The following is a 21,216-nucleotide window of genomic DNA, read 5'->3' as shown; positions in this document are numbered from 1 at the left end:
TGATTACCTCTGGAGGAGTTACTGACTGGGAAGGAAACCTCCAGGGGTGCTGAATGTTCTTTCTCTGTCTTTCTTTTTTTCTTCTTCTTCTTTTTTTTTTTTTAAGATTTATTTATTTTGGGGGGGCAAGATCAGAAGGAGGGGAAGAGGGAGAGAGAGAGAGAGAGAATCTCAAGCAGACTCCCCAATGAGCCCAGAGCCCAACGTGGGGCTTGATCTCATGACCTTGAGATCCTGACCTGAGCTGAAATCAGGAGTCTCAGTCTCAACCGACTAAGACACCCAGACGCCCCCTGGAATGTTCTATACCTTGCCTTGGTCGTGGTTATACAGATATAAACACATGTAAAAAAATTCAGTGAGCTGTACAGTTAAGACCAAGATTAACAGGCTCCACATACTTTGTTGTAAGTGTGTTTGGCCTCAACAAAAAAAAAAAAAAAGGAAAAGGAGGAGTGGGTTGAAATTTGGGTGAAGCCCTGGTTCTACCCTTGCAAATGCTAGTCTACTTTTTCCCTTCCCCCCTGCCATTGTTCTATTGTGGTAAACTATACATAACATAAAATTTGCCACTTTATTTTATTTTTTTAAAAGAAGATTTTATTTATTTATATGACAGAGAGACACGGCGAGAGAGGGAATACAAGAGGGGCGGGGGTAGTAGAGGGAGAAGCAGGCTTCCGGCTGAGCAGGGAGCCCCATACTGGGCTTGATCCCAGGACTCCAGGATCATGACCTGAGCCTAAGGCAGATGCTTAGTGACTGAGCCACCCAGGTGTCCAAAATTTGCCATTTTCAGTGTATAGTTTGGTGGCGTTAAATACATTCACATCACCACCATCCATCTCCATCATCCCAAAATGAGACTTTACTCATGAAATGGGAACTCCCTATAGCATACTTTCTAAAAAAAGGAAGATGGCAAAAGTCTTCATATTAGCTTAGAAATATTGGTGAATGTCTTTAGACATTTAAAAACAAAGAGCTAATATTAAATGGAAGATTTGCATGCACTTCCAGTCACTAGAAGTGAGCAGAACCATATTTTCTGTCCCATAGCACAGAGCCCTAGTTTAACAACAGGACTAAACAGCACTTGGGTTGTGGCAGAAGTCACTGGATTGCCCTGCCTCCAGGTGCCCCACCACGGTTTCTCTACGTCCTGTCTCAGAGTAACAACGGTCCCTGCTCCCAATTTCTCCAGCCTCTCAAATTATCTGTCAGGTCACCAGTGAAATATGTGTTTAGTACTAAAGGACAACAGTTCATGATGTCAGCAAAGTTTTCTCAATAGAAAAAACAAAAAAAACCCAAAACATTTAAAAAGAACTTTACTCGCTCTGCCTAGAAGCATGCCCAGATGCCTCCCTGGGTCCCCAGAGAAAATTAGTTCTGATTATTATTTTTTTAATAAAGATTTTTATTTATTTATGTGACAGAGAGATAGAAAGAGAGCACAAGTAGGGGAAGCAGCAGGGAGAGGGAGGAGCAGATTCCCCGCTGAGCAGGGAGCCCAAGGCAAGGTTCAATCCTGGGACCCTGGGATCACCACCTGAGCCCAAGGCAGCCGCCCAACCGACCGAGCCACCCAAGATTTTGAAAATTCCCTGCACACCACCTCAAATGAAAAACGGAAATCATTGCAGTTGAGGGAAATTTTTAAGGCAGCAATGAAAATGATAAGCACTTGGTTCCACTGACCTCTCTCTTATTCTGGGACAGGACTAAAATCTGTAAAGTCTGATGCGGAGTTTGGAATAATTAAACTCCACAGTCGAAGGCCGGGAGAGCAAAGGCTCGGTCTGCAAACCAGAATGGGGGGGAATCCAAAAATAAGAGTACAACTCCCCGGAAACCCTGCCTCTCCCACCCCCACACGCTTCGCCTACTCAGCCCTCCGCACCCTCCCCTAACTGAAACTGCCTCCTGTGGTCCCACCACAGCCTCCACCCACCTCCAGGCTCCGCCCCCTGGGGGTGTGGCCCACGGGGGCGACCTTGCTCCTCCCACCCCACCTTTCCCTAAAAGCATGGTCCTCGGTGAGATGGCAGGTGGAGGCCACAGAGGACCGGAGCCAGCAAGCAGTGGAGACCTGCCCCTTCGTGGTCCCACTCTGTTATAAAGAGATGTGACCTGCCCCTTCCAGGCCCAAGGACACCCCAGATGTGCTACCGGCCAGCAGCAGGCTGTCTCCTTCCCGCGCAGCACGGGGAGCTGGGGAGGCAGCAAGGCATTTAGAGGGGGGCACCTTCCACAAGGAATCCCATCTGAGAAAGATTTACTCCTCAGAGGCTCCCCCAGAAGGCAGCACACACACACTAAAAGCTGATCCTTTCTCTCTGCAGCAAACCTCTTCCTCTCTCACGCAGTTTTGGCCGCGACATCAACGTCAGGCACACGGAGCTACGGAGGCTCAGTAATTCTTGTTCTGTCTCTATTCACGCCTGCGCTTTGGGCTTCGTTGGCTGGTCCCTGAAGGCGTTGAGGTTTCTGGTTTGTTACAGAAGATCGCTGGGCAGGTTTGCACTTCGGGTGTTACTTTGATAGGTTTAATAAGCATTTTCAAGAATGCGTTCACTGATATTTAAGCTGCCGAGCACCTGCACAGGAAAGCTTACAAAGGGGAAAAAGTTTAAAGAGCTCACAGATTAACGTAGCTAAGAAATTCCTCTCGATTCCACAAAGATGGGGCAGGAGGGGAATCTGAAGCTTTCTAAAATCACACCTATCCTAATCCCATCTTCAAAGGCAGAAACCGTGTTCTGGTCGGAGCACCGGCTCTCAACCTCGGGGGAATGAGGATCCTCAGAGGGCTTGTTAAAATGCAGACAGCTGCCTATACCCCAGCCTCCAATCTGCCTCCCCTCCCCCCGCCACCCCCCAGTTTCTGATTTCCAAGGTCTGGAGCAAGGCTGGAGAATCTGCATTTCTAACGAGTTCCTGGTTGGTGCTGCTGCTGCTGCTGCTGCCCTGGGGACCACACTCGGAGAACCAATGGTTTAGCAAAACACTGTTGGTGAAAATGTAACACCAGCCATGTATGGCTAGGGGCCACATTAACAAAGTGAGATGAAAGGTAAAATTAATGTTAAGAATATATTTTCTTAGGGGCGCCTGGGTAGCTCAGTCGTTAAGTGTCTGCCTTCAGCTCTGGTCATGATCCCAGGGTCTTGGGATCAATCCCACATCGGGCTCCCTGCTCATTGGGGAGCCTGCTTCTCCCTCTCCCACTCCCCATGCTTGTGTTTCTTCTCTCGCTGTGTATCTCTGTCAAATAAAGTCTTAAAAAAAAAGAACATATTTTCTTAACACATTCAAAATATTATAAGTTAGTGTAAAATACATTAATGAGGCATTTTATATATATTTTTTGGCACTGACTCATCACACTCAGGTGTGTATTTCACACTTAAAGCACACTTAATTCTGACACTTCAGGGGTTCAACTGCCACACGTGCCGGTGGCTAGTGTTTGAGGCAGCACAGGTGGGGAGCACTCCTGGAGAATGATTACGTAAGACTGGCTGGGTCCCCAAGCCTCACGCAGAACATGCTTAAACTACAAGTCCCTGCTTTCCAAGGGCGGGGAGCCCCAGCCACCCTACCCACAGGGGATTGGTCAGGGGGAGTATATGACTCATGCCTAGCAAAGCAGAGACTTTTCCAAGTTTTTTGCTTATTGTTTGATTTTCTTTTTAAGATTTTATTTATTTATTTGACCAGACAGAGATCACGAGTAGACAGAGAGGCAGGCAGAGAGAGAGAGGAAGGGAAGGAGGCTCCCTGCTGAGCACAGAGCCAGATGTGGGGCTCGATCCCAGGACCCTGGAATCATGACCTGAGCCGATAACCCACTGAACCACACAGGCGCCCCTGATTTTTTTTTTTTTTTTTAAGACAAATCAGAAGTAAGCAAAGGAAGTAATCAGAAGTAAGCAAAGCAGTCAGGTCTTCCAAGGGATGTCGGGGGCATGGGCATGCTGGCAGCCATGCTTTGTAACACAAGCCGAAGGAGACCAGAGGTTAGCAGGCGACGGAGCAGCGGGGCAGAGGTGAGCAGAGATGGGTGACAGAGAAAGAGTTCTGGTGTGTTTCAGTCCCTGGTCCTGGCCTCTCTGAGCTGCAGACTTGTCCCTTTGTTCTACCCCCAGTGACATGGAACCTCAGATAAGCTCAATCCATTTCTTTTCTGCTGAAGGTCCTTAAGCCATTGCTTTGCTATTTGCAATGAAGGGGATCCTGACTTATAGACGTGGACCTTATTAATGGCCAGAACGAAGTGAACTGTCTGCATCTGAGCACCCCAGGGCTTTCTGTTCCCGTGCTGGGCTTGAGCAGCCCATGGAAGACCCACAGCGACATCCTCTGGGCCATCTGGGCTCCTCGCCCCTCACCCCTCGTTTTCCTATTTGTGACTAGTTCAAATATATCCATGCCATATGTACCCACTTACTATAAAGCAAATATGGTAAAGATGGCAACTGTAGCATCCAGTTGGCTGGTGTGTGGGTGTCACGGTCATTCAACGTCTCTGGGTGCTTGCCATTTCCATAGTAAACTACAGGGGGAAACAAATCCTTTACGCACAGCAAGAGGCGGGAAAGGGAGATTGGTCAAAATGCAGAAACATGCCAAGGGCTAGAGAGGCACAGACTCCGTACGGCTCCTTCTGCTACCCCTTCCCTCGAATGCTTTCTCTTTTATAAAGTAAGACCTGGAGACCCCAAGCATCAAGATGGCAACATGGATATTTGCTTTTCCCCTGACATTTTCCCCGTGGGACAAGTTTCCAAAAACATTTACCTGTCAGGGGCAGAAGCAGCCAACATTTCATTGTCCTTAGGAAACCCGCCTGAGCTTCAGACCATTTTTGTTTGTTTGTTTGTTTGTTTTGACCAACACAGACCTTTTTTATTAAACACTGCTTTCAAAAACATTTTGACAGATTCCAAAAGCTCTAATGGTCTGAAACCTACATATTAATTTAAAATCTCTATTAAAAACGTCTCCTTGGGGCACCCAGGTGGCTCAGTTGGTTAAGCATCTGCCTTTGGCTCATGTCATGATCATGAGGTCCTGGGATCGAGCCCCATGTCAGGTTCTCTGCTCTGCGGGGAGCCTGCTTCTTCCTCTCTGCAGCTCCCCCTCCTCGTGCTCTCTCTCTGTCAAATAAATAAAATTAAAAAAAAAAAAAAAACAAGTCTCCCAAATATGCTACAGGTGAAAGATAATAAAAATAAAAACCATGGAAATAGTGGGCAAGTCCAGCATACTAGAATGATAAACAAAATTGTATGTAGGGTACTTTGTGCACATTTATTCCTCGGGGTAAATAAGGTATTACCTTCATCTCAGAGCTCAGGACAGTACGTAGCTTGCCTGAGTCGCACAGCCAGAAAGTGGAGGGCGAGGAAGTTGCATGGGGGCCCCCGGGGCACTTTCCATTGAGTGACCAGGGATGACATCTGACAAAGTGACATTTGAGTATAGACTTAAAGAAGAACTGGCAGAGGAGCAGGGGTGGGGGGAGGAGGAATGCTCCAGGCAGAGGAGCCGCACACAGGCTGCTGCAGGGGTGCATCTAGCTCATGGAGGGGCAGTGCCACTGGGCACCAGGAGAGCATGTGTCCAGAGCCCAGGGGGGCAGGGCAGGGGGATGGCAAGGACATCTGAGAGGCGATGGGATCTCCAGGGCGTCACCGGCTTTATCAAGGACTTTGCTTTTCACCCCGAGCGAAATGGGGAGCCCCGAGGGGCTTCCCCGTGGAGATGTGATGGCACATCCGTGCTGAGAGGACCACTGTGGCTTCCGCTGAGAACGGAAGGTGGGGTGCAAAGACAAAAACGGTGGGGATGCTTCAGGAAGGCCGTGCAAGGAAGGTGGCGGCAAATAGAGCCTGGGGATCCCAAGGGAGGCAGGCGGTGTGCCGTTGGCTGAAGTGGACATCGATTTGGAAGGCAGAAGTGATGGCGTTTTGCTGATGGCCTGTGGCATGTGAGAAAAGCAGGGCCCAAGGCGGTGGCGCTGGCCTGAGCTGCTGAGAAGATGAAATGACTCAAAGGGGAAGATTCAGGGGGGCGTGAGATGGAAGGGAAGGACGTCTGTTTTGGACTTGTTACATTCTAGCTGCCTTTGATTGATTTTTTTTTTTAAAAGATTATTTTAGAAAGAGAGAGAGAGCACACACATGAGTGGGGGAGGGACAGACGGAGAGAGAATCTCAGGGAGACTCTGTGCTGAGCACAGAGCCCGACAGGGGGCTCGATCTCACGACCCCAAGATCACGATCTGAGCCGAAACCAAGAGTCGGAGGCTTAAACGACTGAGCCCCTCAGGCGCCCCTCTGGGTACCTTTTAGACATCTAAGTGGCGATGTCACAAAAGCAGCTGGAGGGCTCCTGGGTGGAGATGCAAATTCGTATGTCATCCCCATGTACAGTCGACCCTTGAACAACAGCACAGGGGTGCCAAGACCCACGCAGTCAAAAGCCCAGGTACGACTACGGACCCCCCGAAACTTTATTCACAGCCTACTACTGACCAGAAGCCTTACAGGTAACATAAACAGTCAATTAACATGTCGTTGTATGTGACACATATTACATACCGTGTTCCTATAGGAAAGTGAACTAGAGAGAAGAAAATGATAGGAAAATCAGGAGAGAAAATACCCTTACAGGACTGTTCTATAAAGATCGGCACCTAAGTGAACTTGCAGCTCAAACCCATGTTCAAGTGTCCCCCGTGTATTAAAATTCATGGCAACAGCCGCTAACACTAGAACTGTTCTCGATGCAGCCAGTGCTGACCCTCACTCAGGGAGCATGTTGGAAATTGGGGGGGGGGCATGTTTAGTTACCCCCCTGACTGGAGGTGCTGCTTGTATTTAATGGGTGGGAGGATGGGGAACCCAGACGCCCTATAACACATGTGGCAAGGTTGCAAAAACGTGGTCCCGTATCCCACAGAGTTCTCACACGTTCTGCAGACATTCACAGAGAGGGACCACCTTTTCATCATTATCTGAGCCTCGAGCATCCCTTGGTTTTACGGAGAAAAACAACGTACTTCGTACACAGCTGCCCCATCCTCGGTGCTCTAAGGAGCACCATAGGTCTGTCAGTGGTCACGCTCAAGCACATGCAAATGCAAACACAGATTACTTACTTAAACACAAATTGCCTCTTCTTTTTCTCTTATAGTTAGGGTGTTATATTGATTTTTCAAGAGTACGCTTGTTGGCAGGTGATACGATTTCTGAATCGCATCTCAAGATGGTAAGGGAGGCTTTGGGGCAGACACAGCAGCTAGATAAGAGATGAGACCCCTCCCCCCAAAACTGTACCCTGGGTCCACCTGACATTAGAAACCCGGAGGATAAGTGGGAGCTGGAAGCGGAGACCCTGAGGGGCCACCGGGGAGGGAGGAGGAAACCGAGAGAAGGTTTTCCCACACAGAGGGCGTAATCGATCAAGTTAACACTACTGATGGGCAAGTGAGATGAGATGGAGAATTGACAACTCCATGATCAGGACGGAGGAGATCCCTGGTGGTCCTTACTCCCATCGGCTAGGGTGCTGGGGGCAAAACTCTAACGGGGGAGTCCCTATCAATCAGGACAGGGGAATCTTAGTTTCTCTGTTAAACATGTTGCACATTTCCTTTCTCAAGCCCGGAGCCCCCCTGCTCCCCTCCACCCTTTGCTCTGCTCTTTCGGGTCAGGATGGGCTGGTTCTCATGGGACCCTCCCGGGAGCCTCCTTCCTGACCTTGACAGGCCGCTAGTCTCGCTTACCGCCCTCCTCAGTCCTCCCGCCCGGGGCTCCCCAGGGGCGCCCAGCAGCCGTGTGGGGGCATTTGGGTCTGTACCTTGCTGAGCCGGGACTCAAACGCCAGCGAGGTGGAAGATTTCGAACTCTTCATGCCAGAGGGCGCCGCCGGGAGGGGCCGCGCCCGGTCTGTCCCATGGCTGCCCGCTTTGAGGACCGGATTCCAGGGCTTGGCTGCGCTCCTCATGTTTGTCCTGGTGAGTCCGTCTTCCTGCGCGAGACGGGAAAGAGAAACGTGTGTCCACAACTTGAATATGCGGAGCCACATCTCGGAGCCCTCCCCGATCTCCACGTTCCCACGGTTATCAGATCGAGGGTTTCTCCTTGGGCGGACGGTGCGTATTCTCCGGAGCCGGCACCTTTGCGCGAAGGCTCCTTTGCACAGCTCCACGGTGGTTTTTACCCAACCAGTGAAACCTACACGTGATTTCACTGATGCTCTCACATTGCTTTTCAGCAAAATGTCAGCTCCTTCTTGTTCAGGGTATTACTGTATCAGTATATGGTAGAATATGTACTATTATTATGCTCTACCTTTATACTTTAGGTCTATGTTCCAAATACCTATACCCTTAAAACGGGCCGCTTGGGTCAAGACATTCTGTGTCCTTAAGACTTGCAGCTTCGGGGTTGACAAGGGCACAACCTACGGAATTATCAAATGGATCTAAATGACGTACTTGAAAATTGGATTTTCCGGAAGCACAGCCTTTTCCTTCTTTCCAGCAAAAACGGGGACCATTTGAAAATGAATGGAGCACATTTGATTGGCCCGACCTGACACTGTACAGTACATCTAAACTGTTGTATGAAAGAAATCTGTGCTAAGGACCAGGCCGCAGTTAAAGGCCCTCGGGGGAGAGCGCCTGCAGACAGAGGTGTGAAAGGCAGCCCAAGGCTTGCCATCAGCGGTCAGGGCTCTCATTCCTGAGTGAGGAGCGGCCTGCCATCTCCTGACCTCTTAGAGCCTGTTTTCTTTCTTTCTTTCTTTCTTTTTAAGATTTTATTTATTTATCTGACAGAGAGATAGAGACAGCACAAGTAGGCAGAGCGAGAGGGAGAAGCAGGCTCCCCGCTGAGCAAGGAGCCCCATGCTGGACTCGATCCCAGGACTACCTGAGCCAAAGGCAGCTGCTTAACCAACTGAGCCACCCAGGCGACCCTCGGAGCCCGTTCCTTCTATCAGTCGTGCAACAGCACAGGAGGGAAATGCTTTCTGGGGGCTCATTCAGCTCCAGCCCTGCCCCAGCCTTCGTGTATTGCAATGACCAAAGTGCGACACAGAATACCAGAACCCCAGGTAATGCGGCATCCCCTCAAAGAAACAAACGGGGAAAATGCACTTTAAAAAACACCAGTGGGGGACAGACAGCTGATTCCAGCAGCCACGCTCCTAGAACCTGGAGGTCTCACGAACTGTCCTCGAGGGAGGGATCCTAGCTGGTGCCAAGTGGCTCTGGGCCCCCTCTCCCGAGTCTCCCAGCATCCAAGCAGACGCCACTAGCCACCTATCAGAGAAACAATAGGCCACCGGCGCAGCCTAGCTCAGGCTGTGACCTCTCCCTGGTCCTGGCTGGAAGACACCATTTCCACCGACAGTGCTTCAGTGGGGACCAGCCAGCGCCTCTTCCTGCTTCCAGCGAGGCGCTGGGGATTACACGTGTCCACCGGGAGCCCATCGCTGCTGTGCCCGCAGCTGTGCAAACGTGGCTACAGGTGAGGATACGTATTTATAAAGACTTTGCCCTGCGTTCTCTCCAGTGTCTCTGAGAAAATGTCTCCATGATTTCAGTTCTATGATTTAGTGCCGAACCTGATTAGTCTCAGCTTGGTGCCAGGGATCGTGATGTTTTTTTTTTTTTTTTCATTCTGTTGTACTGCTCGTATATGTTATCGATGTTTAGCACCAATTATTTTTCTTTGCTTTCTTGACCCTCGAGTCTTAATGCTGGTTTCCATGGCAATGTTGAGAGCATGCCTAGGTTGACAACTACACAGTAACTCATTTTACTGGGATTCCCACAGCAGAAACGAGCTGACATAGCCTGAGTAATTCTTGAAGAGCATGACTGATTCCTTTTATCAGTTACTACAGAATCAGCCTGTAACACGTCAGCCCATCTTTAGGAAGATGAATCAAAAATTCTGTTTCATCAAGGCATCCCTGTATGTTATGATTACAACTCGTTCGAGGGGACTATGCCAGGGCTTACTTTATGAAGGCATAAGGTGATTCTGCCCTAGACCAAGGTGATTCTTGGTCAAAACTCAAGATCTACACTCCTTTCTTAATCTCTGGCACCAAATCTGGCCATCTTCTGGACAGTGTACCTGGAAAATGTGTAGCCGGTTTTCAAAGACTGATGAGTTACTTGCTCTGAGGCAAAATTCTCAGGGTTTCTTCCCTCGCATCATCCCTCCTTTCTTTATCCCTCCTAGAGCCTTCTGAACCCAATCAAGTTATTTCCAAATGGTTGTAGCCGGAGACCGTGTCTCATCCGGACCCCTCCTGTTGGCCATGCTATCCTCTCCTGGCTCCCTTCACTCTTTTTTCCCCGTCATTTTTCCCAGACAAAGCCTTCTATTTTGGACCCGTCCACCAGCCAGATTCTTCCCTTCAAAGGCCACCTTCTTTCCGAATTCAGAATATACAGAAATGAGAGAATTGATGTCCTACTCATGGGTACCTGGAAGAGAACCCTATAGGTAGGGAGAGTGCCCGGGATGGGACCCCTGGAGCTGTACTGGGCTCTTCAGGATCAGTGCAGCTGCCCAGGGACGGATGAGACGATGAGAGCTGGCATATGAGGAAAACACTCCAGTCAGACCCAATGCTAGCTTTGGCCCTGCTCCCCCTTCTCATGGCTTAGGACGTGACTAAACTTCACCCCAGCCCTCACCTCCAGCCTGGACCAGTGTCTTCTAGCATTTTCCAAGTTGTCTGGAGACTGCCTCTTTTCCCTTGCCCTGCCCATACCCATACCCTGCTCTTCTGGAACAGACTGGAAAGATTTATATTCAGAGCCATCCATCGGCTGTACTTGGCCAGCTTGGGTCCTGCCCTCTGCCCACCTGCAGGAAGGCCTCCTGCCGGAAGGGGAGCGGGTGCCCATAGGCTCCACTCCCAGATTTCTGCAGACTTTCATGCACCCCACCTCTGACACAGGGAACTGGTTTGTTACGGAAATGTGCTGTGTGTAAGGGCAACCACTCTGTGCCACTCTGAGCCTGCCGAGGCTCTGCCAAGTGCTCTTCATGGGCAAACCCTTGCTGTAACCCTGGGAGGCAAGAAGTATCACCCCCACTTTGCAGACGGGGAAGCTTTGGCTCAGGAGGGTTAAGTGACTTGCCCAAATCAACAGAATTTATGACAGAGCCAGGATTCAAACCCAGCTGTCATTGGCCCTTACACACCAGGGATCGATATGGCCTCCGTGAATCTTCTTTGCTCCCACAGGAGAGCAGGAAAGCTTCTGGATCCGATGCTCCTGGCCCAAACCCAGCACCACTGTTTGCTGCATGAACTCGGGCATGCGTTCCCAACACCCTGATTCTCCACATCTTCACCCAATAAAGTGCAGGTAGCACAGATGGAAAGAAACATGGATTCCGAGGGCCAGGCACATAAAAGGCGCTCAGCCGATGGTAGCTGCCTTCCCCACACAAACTGTCTATTGTGTTCAGCGGAGGGCGGTCCCGCTTTATTATCTTAACAGTACACAGCAATGGACCCATTAAATCAATTTCGGGGGCAGGGGCTAGACATACCAGATTAAAGGAAAGGGCTCCTCCTGTACACAGAACAGCCTGTTTTCTTGCAAAAACATGGAAGAGGGAGTGTAGAGAGGAAAATGAACACTGAGAGCTGACCCATCCTGAGAATCGGCCCCAACCTTAATACAGCCTAGCTGCTGAGAACACAGGTGTGAATTCTGGGTGAAGAGTAACCTCCTTATGGATGTGAGTTAGTAACAGAAAATAAATAGGTGGGCTCTGTCCAAGTACAGGAATTTTTTTTTTTGTTTTTAAGATTTCTATTGTTAACTCCCTGATTTCTGCAAATCCTTCTAACCCATCTCAAAGGATCAAGCTGATGAAGGCATTATAATTAGATCTAGGAACGCACTCCCGCAAGGGTGGGAAGAGGGCCTTCCCGGGGTCTTTTCTTTAAAATTTCCAAACATTTTATTCTCTTACCAAGCTTCTTTCCTTTACAGAAGAGAGTAAGACTTATACTTAAACCGTCACTCATAAATTATATGGCATTAAGTAGAAAAGAAACAGGAGAGAGAGGGAGGGAGGGGCGGAGGGAGGGAAGTGGTAAGAGCTATTTTAGGAATACGATTAGGTGTCTGGTCCTGGGGGAACGTCAGAGCCCATGCACGGGCCTCCCAGTCCCTCGAAACACGTTCCTCGGCTCCTTCATCGCTGCCCTCGGAGCCTGTGTTGGAAGGGTTGTTTGAGGGCCTCAGATCTATGACCTTTTTAAGGCAAGAGAACACCAGGGCGACAGGGAACCCATTCTGGCCGATCGTGAAATAAGGAGCGTCTGGGAGTGGGAGGGCCACTGAGGTCCTGACTACAAGCACAATAAGCTCCAGGAAGCGGAAAGCTAAGGCATTCAAGTCTGAGAACTAACAAAATATGAATGTTCACATAGCTCAATCACCAGGGGACTCAGCAGGAAACAGAACGCAAGCGAACAACAGGCTGAAAATATCTAGCTTGAGCTTTTCAGAGCATGTGCTGACTTTGCTCTTGACCTCGTCCACAGGAGGTCGCAAACTGGGGTGGGTGGTTCTGCCACCCGGGGCCTTTGGCAGTGTATGGAGACAGTGCTGGTTGTCACAACTTGGGGTGTGCTACTGGGAAGACCTGGAGATGCTGCTGGACATCCTACAAGCCAAAGGGCAGCCCCGACAATGAAGAAGGGTCTGGCCTATAATGTCAGCAGTCAAGGTTGAGAGACTGTTCTAGAGGAAGAAGAACAGTCCTTGGGTGCTGGTTCTTAGTCGGGCACCTGGTTCATTTCCCATCCAACACGGAAACGTTAATGCCGACAATCTGTTTTGGGAGCAGCCGAGGGAATCCCAGACTTCAGCTGGAGGCCACAGGAAACTCTTCCAAATTTATTATTTCCTGTGGTCTGGAGATGAGAATTCATCCCATTCGCCTTAGATCTCTTCCCGATTAATGAGGAAAAGAACAGATCTCCACGTGGTCTCAGAAAAAAATGGCAAAATATAGTTTATCTCATCAGCAGAAGTCATTTAAAGGAAACAAGTACCAGGAAGTGATAAAACAAAATCTGAACAGAAAAGAACATCTGTACGTCACTAACCACACCATCTCGAACCCGAAAAAAACAACCCACGTCAAAAATGGAGGAAGAACTTGTAGCAACGATGAGACGCTGCCACGAGGCAGAGCTCCATAGCATCTAGGGTGTGATCTGGGATAAGGAACAGAGGAGTTGGGTCACTGAATATGAAATCAGACCCAAGAAAGAGGCTGTAATCTGGGAACTATATTGAGACCGGCAAGAGCTCAGAATCACTGCCCCCAGCCATCCTGCTGTCTCCAAAGCTGAACCAAGAAGGCAACATCCCAAGCAGTGGATGGCCACTAATTAGTAGTTATTTCCTTACCTATAATGTGGCTTCACATCAAAGCATTTAAAGTGCATGAGCCAAGGCAGGAGAAAAGGAGATGGAAATAAAATACTTCAAGAGCTCTTTCTGTAGAAATAGTTTTAAAAGAGCTATCGAAGGGTAACTAAGAATAAAAACTGTAATGCAGTGCCAGGACCATTCAGTAGGGAAGGGCAGTCTTTTCAACAAATGGTGCTGGGAAAACTGGCTATCCACATTCAAAAGAACGAATTTGGAGCCTTAGCTTGCGCCATAAACAAAAGTTAGCTCAAAAGCAGATCAAAGACCTAAATGCAAGCATTAAAGTTGTAAAACGCTTAGAAGAAAACAAAGGGGAAAACCTTTGTGGCTTTGGATTTGCCAATGGGTTGTTTGATATGACACCGAAGGCACAGGCAACAAAAGAAAAAAATAGATAAATCGGACTACGTCAAAATTAAAAACCTTTGTGGATCAAAGGACACAATAAACAGAGCAAAAAAAAAAAAATTCATGGAATGGGAGAAGATACCTGTAAATAATTTATCTGGTAAGGGGGTCTGCTGTGGACTGAACGATGTCCCCCACACCCCCATATTCGTATGCTGAAACCCTAGCCCCCAGTGTTATCGTATTTGGAGACAAGGCTTTTAGGAGACAAATTAAAATTAAATGAGGTCATAAATGAGGGCGGGATCCTAATTTGACAGGATTGGTGGCCTTGGAATCAAAGAGAGATCTTATGAGGACCAAGTGAGAAGGCAGCCATCTATGAGCCCGGAAAGAGCCCTCAGAAAGAACTCAATCAGCCAGCGCCCTGGTCTTGAATTTCCCAACCCCCAGAACTGTGAGAAATAAACATGGGTTGTTTAAGCCACTGAGTCTCTGGTATTTGGTTTTGGCAGTCTGAGCAGAGGAAGAAAGGGTTAACACCCAGGGTGTATAAAGAACTCCCAACAACTCAAGGAAAGCAAACATGATTTGAAACAGACGAAGAACTTGAATAGACAATTCTCCAAAGAAGATACACACATGGCCAGCACGGACATGAAAAGGGGCTCCACAGGACTAATCCTTAGGGAAGTGGAAATGACAACCACAATGAGATATGCACATCCAACCCACCAGGATGGCTATTCTACACAACTACAACAGCCACAACAGAATGACAAGTGTTGGTGAGGATGTGGAGAAACTGGAACGCTGGTGCACTATTGCTGCGCATGTAAAATGGTGCACCCGCTCTGGAAAACAGCATGGCAGTTGCTAAAAAAAATAAAAATAAAAAAAAAATAGGGTTATCAGAGGTGGTAAGCCCACTTCTGGATATATTCCCAAATAATGGAAATCAGAATCTCAAAAAGATATTTTCCCTCTATGGTCTTAGCAGTATTAGTCACCACAGCCAAAGACAGAAATAACCCAAGCATCTACTGATGGGTGAACGGATAAACAAAATGTGGCATATGCATCCAGTGGGACAGGAGTCAGTCCTAGAAAGAAAGGAAATGTGATACGTGCCACGACACGGATGAACCCTGAGGATGTGATGCTAAGTGAAATGAACCAGCCAGAAAAAAACAAATGCCATACGTGGGATTCCGCTTATATAAAATAGTAAAGTTCATTGAGACAGAAAGTAAAATGGTGGCTGCCAGAGGCTGGGGGGAGGGTGGCACAGAGGTTACTGTCTCATAGGTCTAGAATTCCAGTTTTATAAGGGGACCACAGCTCTGTGGTGGAACGGTGCACAACATTACGAGTGTACTTAATGCCATGGAATTGTCCGCTTAAAAATGGGTGCTATGGTAAATTTCAAATTCTGTGTGTTTTACCACAATTTTTTTAAAAATGTGGTAAGAAAAACAGAAAACAAGAGCGTAGGAGGGAACTGGAGACTTTCCAATCTCCAGGTGGGAGCTTCGTGGGCCATGTCATTTATTTGGTCCCAGGTTCTGGGCCCTGGCTGGGACACCAGCGGGGACGCTGAGGAGGGCTCAGAAAAGAACTGTTTTCAAGGGTGTGGGCAGGGTTTGGTGGAGCAACAAGAGGAGGTTAGGACCGTTATCACCCCGAGGCCTGCAGGACTCAGGGGAGGAAGTAGACGGAACCCAGGGAGACTGAAAGACAGAAACTGTGGCCTTCCGTAGAGAAACGCAACCAAGCCATGGAGACTCGTTGAGGAGGGGGCTGGGGGAAGAAGTGCCTCCTGTTCACCCTTTAGTGCTCTCTTGGGGCCAGCAGAGGAAGCACAGGACACCAGTCGTGCCCCCTTGGCCTGGCCAACTTCAATGCTGCCTTCTGAAGTGAGGTCAAGTATCTCCCCTCTAGAAACTTCTCCCAGTCCAGGGGGCCTCACCGGGGCTCTGAGACTTGTCTGCTGACTTACCTGCTGCGTGGCTGGCCTGTGAGCCCTCCCCAGGAGGCAGCCTCCTTGCCTTTGCCCGAGCGTGGCCGAACTCCAGCACAGTGCACAGCATAGACCCTGACTAGCCGGCTTTCCCCCCGACTTCCCCTTTCTATTATCAGCACAAACTTTGGCTTGCTATCCCTGACCCAAAACCTCAGTGACATCGTGGGCTCTTCCCTGGGACTTGTGTTTCTCTAGCCAGCAGCTGCCCCAGGCTGGGAGATGGGACTCCTGCCCCATTTCCTGAGAGAAGCCTGCCTTTTTCTTCAACGCAGACTTCCCTAGGGAAAGTTCCTCGTCCCTGGAATCCTGACAGACTTCCCAAAGTTCTGCTGGGATCATCACTTCCTGCTCAAAACCCTTCGTCTTAACTTATTTTTAAGCTAACATTTATCAACACTGACTATGTGCCAGGCATGACATTCAGCGATCGCTAGAGGTGACTTTCTCTAGTGCTGATGGCCCTGTGGCAGCTGTTGTCACCCACGCTGTACAGTTGGGGACGAGTGAGGCTGAGAAGTCTGCTAACTTCCCCAGTGTGGCCCCAGGCAGTGCCACTTCTGGCTGGGCACCCAGGCCTGTTCATGGCTCCTCCTTCTTCCAATTTAAGGGACAACCCAACAGGGCTTGGCCAAGCCCCCCTTCCACTTACCTTGATCTTCTCCACTTGGCCAGTGGGCTCATGGTTCTCATCTTGGGGCATTCACCTCGAGACCTCCCTTTATGAATGTTCAATTCCCCTTTCTAAACCTCCAGAAAACTCTGTGGCTCCCTTTCGGCACTTCCATACCCTGTCCATGATTTGCTCCCACCTGAGCCGTCCTCGTCTCTCACCTGGAGGCTTCAACAGCACCCCCCACCCAGTCTCTTGGCCACCAGGCCTGGCCCACCTCAGTCACGAAGCTCTGCCCTGCTCCGACCCACAGATGGCTTCCAGCTCCTTGAACATGACCAGGGAGTTCCCAACAAAGAGCTCTGAACTCTCTGCTCCCTCCACTTGGCTGGTTTTCCCAACTCTTCACGTGGTGGGCTCCCTTCCACTCAGTTGGTCTGTGCTCAAGAGCACTGCCTCTTGGGAGGTTTTCCTTCCATTCTCTTGAGTAGCTCTCCCACTACATGCCACACCCCTTCCCACCCCAACCATTTCTTCCCAGCCTTCCTCACCAAACTAGGACTATCACGGTCATTGATCATCTGCCTTCCTCTGCCACTACGGAAGCTCAGTGCCAAGAGGGCTTTACCATCCTTGTTCATCATGGGGTCTGCGGCCCTTACACTGGGGGGCATGTAGTTGGTGCTCAACAAACACTCGCTAATGGATACTTAGCTTCTGCCTTTCATTGAAGAAACGCGTGCTGGCATCTCCCTGCCCTTCCCTCGTTGGGCAGCGTAAGGCCTAGCAAATGGGTATCATTCACTGAGTACATGCTGAATTAATAGGCGAATACAAGACAGAATTATAAAGCAATGACACTCTTTTTCCTTACACGTGAGTTTTTAAACCGGTGGGAAACAAATCCAATCCCAAAATTGCTTTCAGGTTGAGAACCCCACTGACATGGCTATAATGCCTCCTAGCATTATTACCTTGAAAATAATATTCACGTTGATGTGTAAGCATGAGCATTATAAAAATTCATCTCAATCACTTAGAACATGCTGGCGAAATAATTCCTAAAATTATTCACTACCAAATCTCTAAAATCACCTAACCCTTCATCCCATCTCCTGGACTTATTCCTGAAGAGTAGCCTTTTAAAATTTTTGGTATGCATCCTAGTTTTACGGTAATAGAGAAATAATCCTTTCCATTTTTATGGCTCAAGATTTCAGATGTCTTAACTGAAACATAAAAATAAATGAAATTAAGTTAGATGCCTTAGTGGTAGCTGGAGGTAACCACAGACTTAGGGACCCATTTATTTAAAGGGTCAAGTCTAAGTATCTTGTCTTTTAACCAACCTCTTTTTGTATCTTTGTTCCTGAATGGGGCCCTTAAGGCAGGTGGGACAAGGGGTGAGGCCCCATGATGTCAGGGACACAGCTCCCAAGGGAACAGGCAGGCCAGCTCTGACTCATTCTGTTCTGCTTCCTCTAGGAACAATGCAAGGACCTCAGGGCACACTGCCCCACCCACCCAGCAGAATCCCTGTGCCCGCCACCAACACGCCTCAGTGCACCTGCACTACCACCACCCGGGAGGGGGGAGGGCACAGAGGATCATCTCATGCGTCCCCTTGCTAAGAAAGTGGCTTACCCATCCAAGAGTTGTGCTAGAGGCACCCCACCCACACCCCACTTCTGATTCAGAGGCGAGAGCGCTGCGGGTAGTAGTTCCTCCTCCACATCGCCGTCCCCCATGGTGGGAGCAAGCTCTCCAGCCAGCGAGATCCATGAGTGATACAACAGGACTTCCTCAAGGGGTTCGTTCCCCTTGATCATGACCATTGAATTTCTCTTCCCCTTGGAAGTTGTGTGCTCGCCCTCCTCATTTCTCTCCACTCATCTGCATCTCCCATCAGAGACGGGGTGCCCTCAGGAGACCAAGGGAGGGGAGCCTCCTGATGCGGGCCCAAGCCGCCACGTGTGTTTGTGTTTGGCGAGGAGACAACTGAGTCAAAAACCAAAGTAAATTTTGAGCTTGGCCAAGTAAAGACTATATATAGAGGGGGAAAATAGGACTGGATCTGGTTTCTCTTTAGTTTCTTGCTCAACGATGGTGGTCTTCTCCTCTGACGGGGTCAGAGTCTTCATGGCTGCTGACAGACCCACAAAGGACACCCAACAGGTAGAAGTGGATCTTCCAGGATGATGACTTTACTCTGAGAAGGCAGCCCCACGTCATGAGAGCTTACAGAGTTCAGAAGAGCAGGGTCTCCACGGGACCCCAACCACGCAGAAGGCTGGGGCCCAGCAGGGGTGGCTTGTCAGGAGGCTGGTGAGGGAGGGCCTCCTGGCAGTCCCTGACACCCCTCTGGGGATGAGGGAGACAGGCAGGAATTGGACCATTAAAGCCACACGGAAATTCTGAGGTCTGCCCAAAGACTGTATGGAGTCTTTGGGGGACGTAGTGAATTCTTGGCTGTCTGGCACCTCCCAGCTACCAAAAAAACAAAAACAAAAACAACAAAAAACAAGAACAAAAACAAATCCAAAAAACAGAAAACAAAAAAACCCATCGTGGTGGCAGGGGTGACCAGTGGTACGGCAGAGGGGTAATGGTGTGGCCCCGGGAGCCACGACAAGGTGCACGTAGGATGGCAGGCATCGAGGGAGGTCTTTTGGGCAGTGGGCATCCCGGGGAAACTGCCCTGGCCCTGAGGTGGCGGAGGGAGAAGAGAGAGGCTGGGAAGCAGCTGAGGCTCATAGAAGTCTGGGTGCCCTCCTGGGGCCACCAGCAAGAAATGAGGGAAAGACAGAAATTTTCTGGAGCTTGCACAGGTTCCGAAGGGGCAGGGAGCTAACTCTTGCCTGCACCGTCACCCCAGTTGCCCCCAGAGCCCTGGTGGACACCCCCTCTGAGTAACAGGCAGAGTCTGTCCCTTCGCAGAGGCTGTGAGAGGCTGTCACTCCGCTGGATTTCCTTATTGTTACTGGATTAAGTTAAATCACTGAATGCAGCTGATTGCTTGCTTTCGCATTCCTGAAATACTCTTTTCCGAACCCACGGGCTTCAGCTATCTTCCCATAATGCCAGCTGGCTAATGAAAGCCACCGCTGTGCTTTGAAGGGTTAATTTATTCAGTGCCTGGAATACGGTCTCTTTTTCCCCAGCACGACACGCTTCTGGTATTGTGTTTGAAATAAGTACAATGGCCGCGAATATGAGGGATCATGCCGCCAGTGCTCCTGGGATCACCCTGTCATTACGTGTCCCTTGCGCGGTTCCCAGGAGGAAATCTACATGGAACAGCCCCTCAGCCAAGGCCCCCGGCTCTGTCCCTAGGGTGAGAGCTGGAGACAATTAGGGAAGGCTACCGCAGCTGCCCCCCCAAAGGATGGGCTTTGTGCTACAGTTGTGTCTGAGTGACGTTCAGTGAAGAAAGACGGTCCCCGTCCCTCAAAAAACATAGCATGAGCCAAATGGTAACGTCGCCCCCGGCCTTCTCTTTGTTTCAGGGTAAGGCACACTTCGTGCTCTGCCCACTCCTTCCAGGTGCCTAGTGCTCAGACCCAGCGTGGCGATGGCTGCTGGCTATGGATCGTCTGTTCTCCAGGCCTCCCCAAGGCCACTCCATGCCCAGACCAGTGGGCTGCCTGCCCCTGATTCCCACTCTCAGCCCAACTCTGACAGTCCTTGTAAAACCCAGCTTCCGGCCCCTCGTCCAGTGAATAGTCCTGCTTCCCCAGCACGGTGAGTGTCCACAGCACCCCTTATGTGAGCCTCACATTCTGTTGACTTTCTCCCCCAACCCCAGCTCCCCAGCCTAGATGACACTCGAGCAAAAGACTCGTTCTTATGCCTCTGTGATCCCCCGGCTCTGGGCCCAGGGTCCGGCCCATAATAACTGCTCATTAAAGATGAACCATGACCTAACTATGAAACCCAAGTAGAACTAGAAAAGTACTAGAGGAAAAGAGGAGCAAATCTTGGTGATCTTGGGTTCAGCAAAGATTTCCTAAGATACAACACTAAAAGCATGATCCATAAGATAATTTTTTTAAAAAAATCTGATAAGTTAGACTTCACCACAATTTAAAACTTCAGCTCTTCAAAAGACATTATCAAGAAAATGAAAAGACGAGCCACAGATTAGAAGAAAAGCATCTGCAGAACACACACATACAAAATGAAGGGCTTGATTCCGGGGGCACCTGGGTGGCTCAGTGGGTTAAGCCTCTGCCTTCAGCTCAGGTCATGATCTCAGGGAGCCTGCTTCTCCCTCTCTCTCTCTGCCTGTCTCTCTGCCTGCTTGTGATCTCTCTCTGTCAAATAAATAAATAAAATCTTTGAAAAAAAAAACCAAAATAAGGGCTTGATTCCTGAATTTATGAAAAACTCACCCAACTCAACAGTAACAAAACACAGAACTCAACAAAAAAATGGGCAAAGATTTCAACATTTTACCAAAGAAGCTATTTTTGGAATGGAAAAAGAGCACATGAAAGATGCTCAACACCATTCGTCATTAAGTAAATGCAAGTTGAAACCACAAGGAGATACTACTACACACCTAGAAGAATGGATAGAAAATAAAAAATAAAATAAAATAAAAACCGTATCAAGTGCTAGCAAGGATCTGAAGCAACTGGAACTCTCATTCATTGCTGGTGGAAATGCAAAATGGTACAGATTCTTTGCAAAACAGTGTAGTCGTTTCTTATAAAATTAAATCTGCACTTAAGA

General features: G+C 49.2%; 1 protein-coding gene across 1 annotated transcript in view; it reads right to left on the bottom strand.

The window, feature by feature from the left end:
• The window catches only part of SPECC1 (sperm antigen with calponin homology and coiled-coil domains 1), a gene marked incomplete at its 5' end in the record, with an annotated part of 201,217 nt that extends 184,645 nt beyond the window's left edge, over positions 1-16,572 (bottom strand). The window contains 3 exons of the mRNA XM_080826605.1: positions 7,070-7,099; positions 7,870-8,040; positions 16,522-16,572. Of these exons, the coding sequence (XP_080682731.1) occupies positions 7,070-7,099; positions 7,870-8,040; positions 16,522-16,572 (252 nt within the window). The remainder of the gene's footprint in view (positions 1-7,069; positions 7,100-7,869; positions 8,041-16,521) is intronic.
• Between the last annotated feature and the right edge of the window lie 4,644 nt (positions 16,573-21,216).

Source organism: Martes martes, assembly GCF_963455335.1.
Source record: "Martes martes genome assembly, chromosome: 16".
NCBI lineage: Eukaryota > Metazoa > Chordata > Mammalia > Carnivora > Mustelidae > Martes > Martes martes.
Note: the sequence above shows the minus strand (reverse complement) of the source record. Positions and strands in the feature narration are given on the sequence as shown.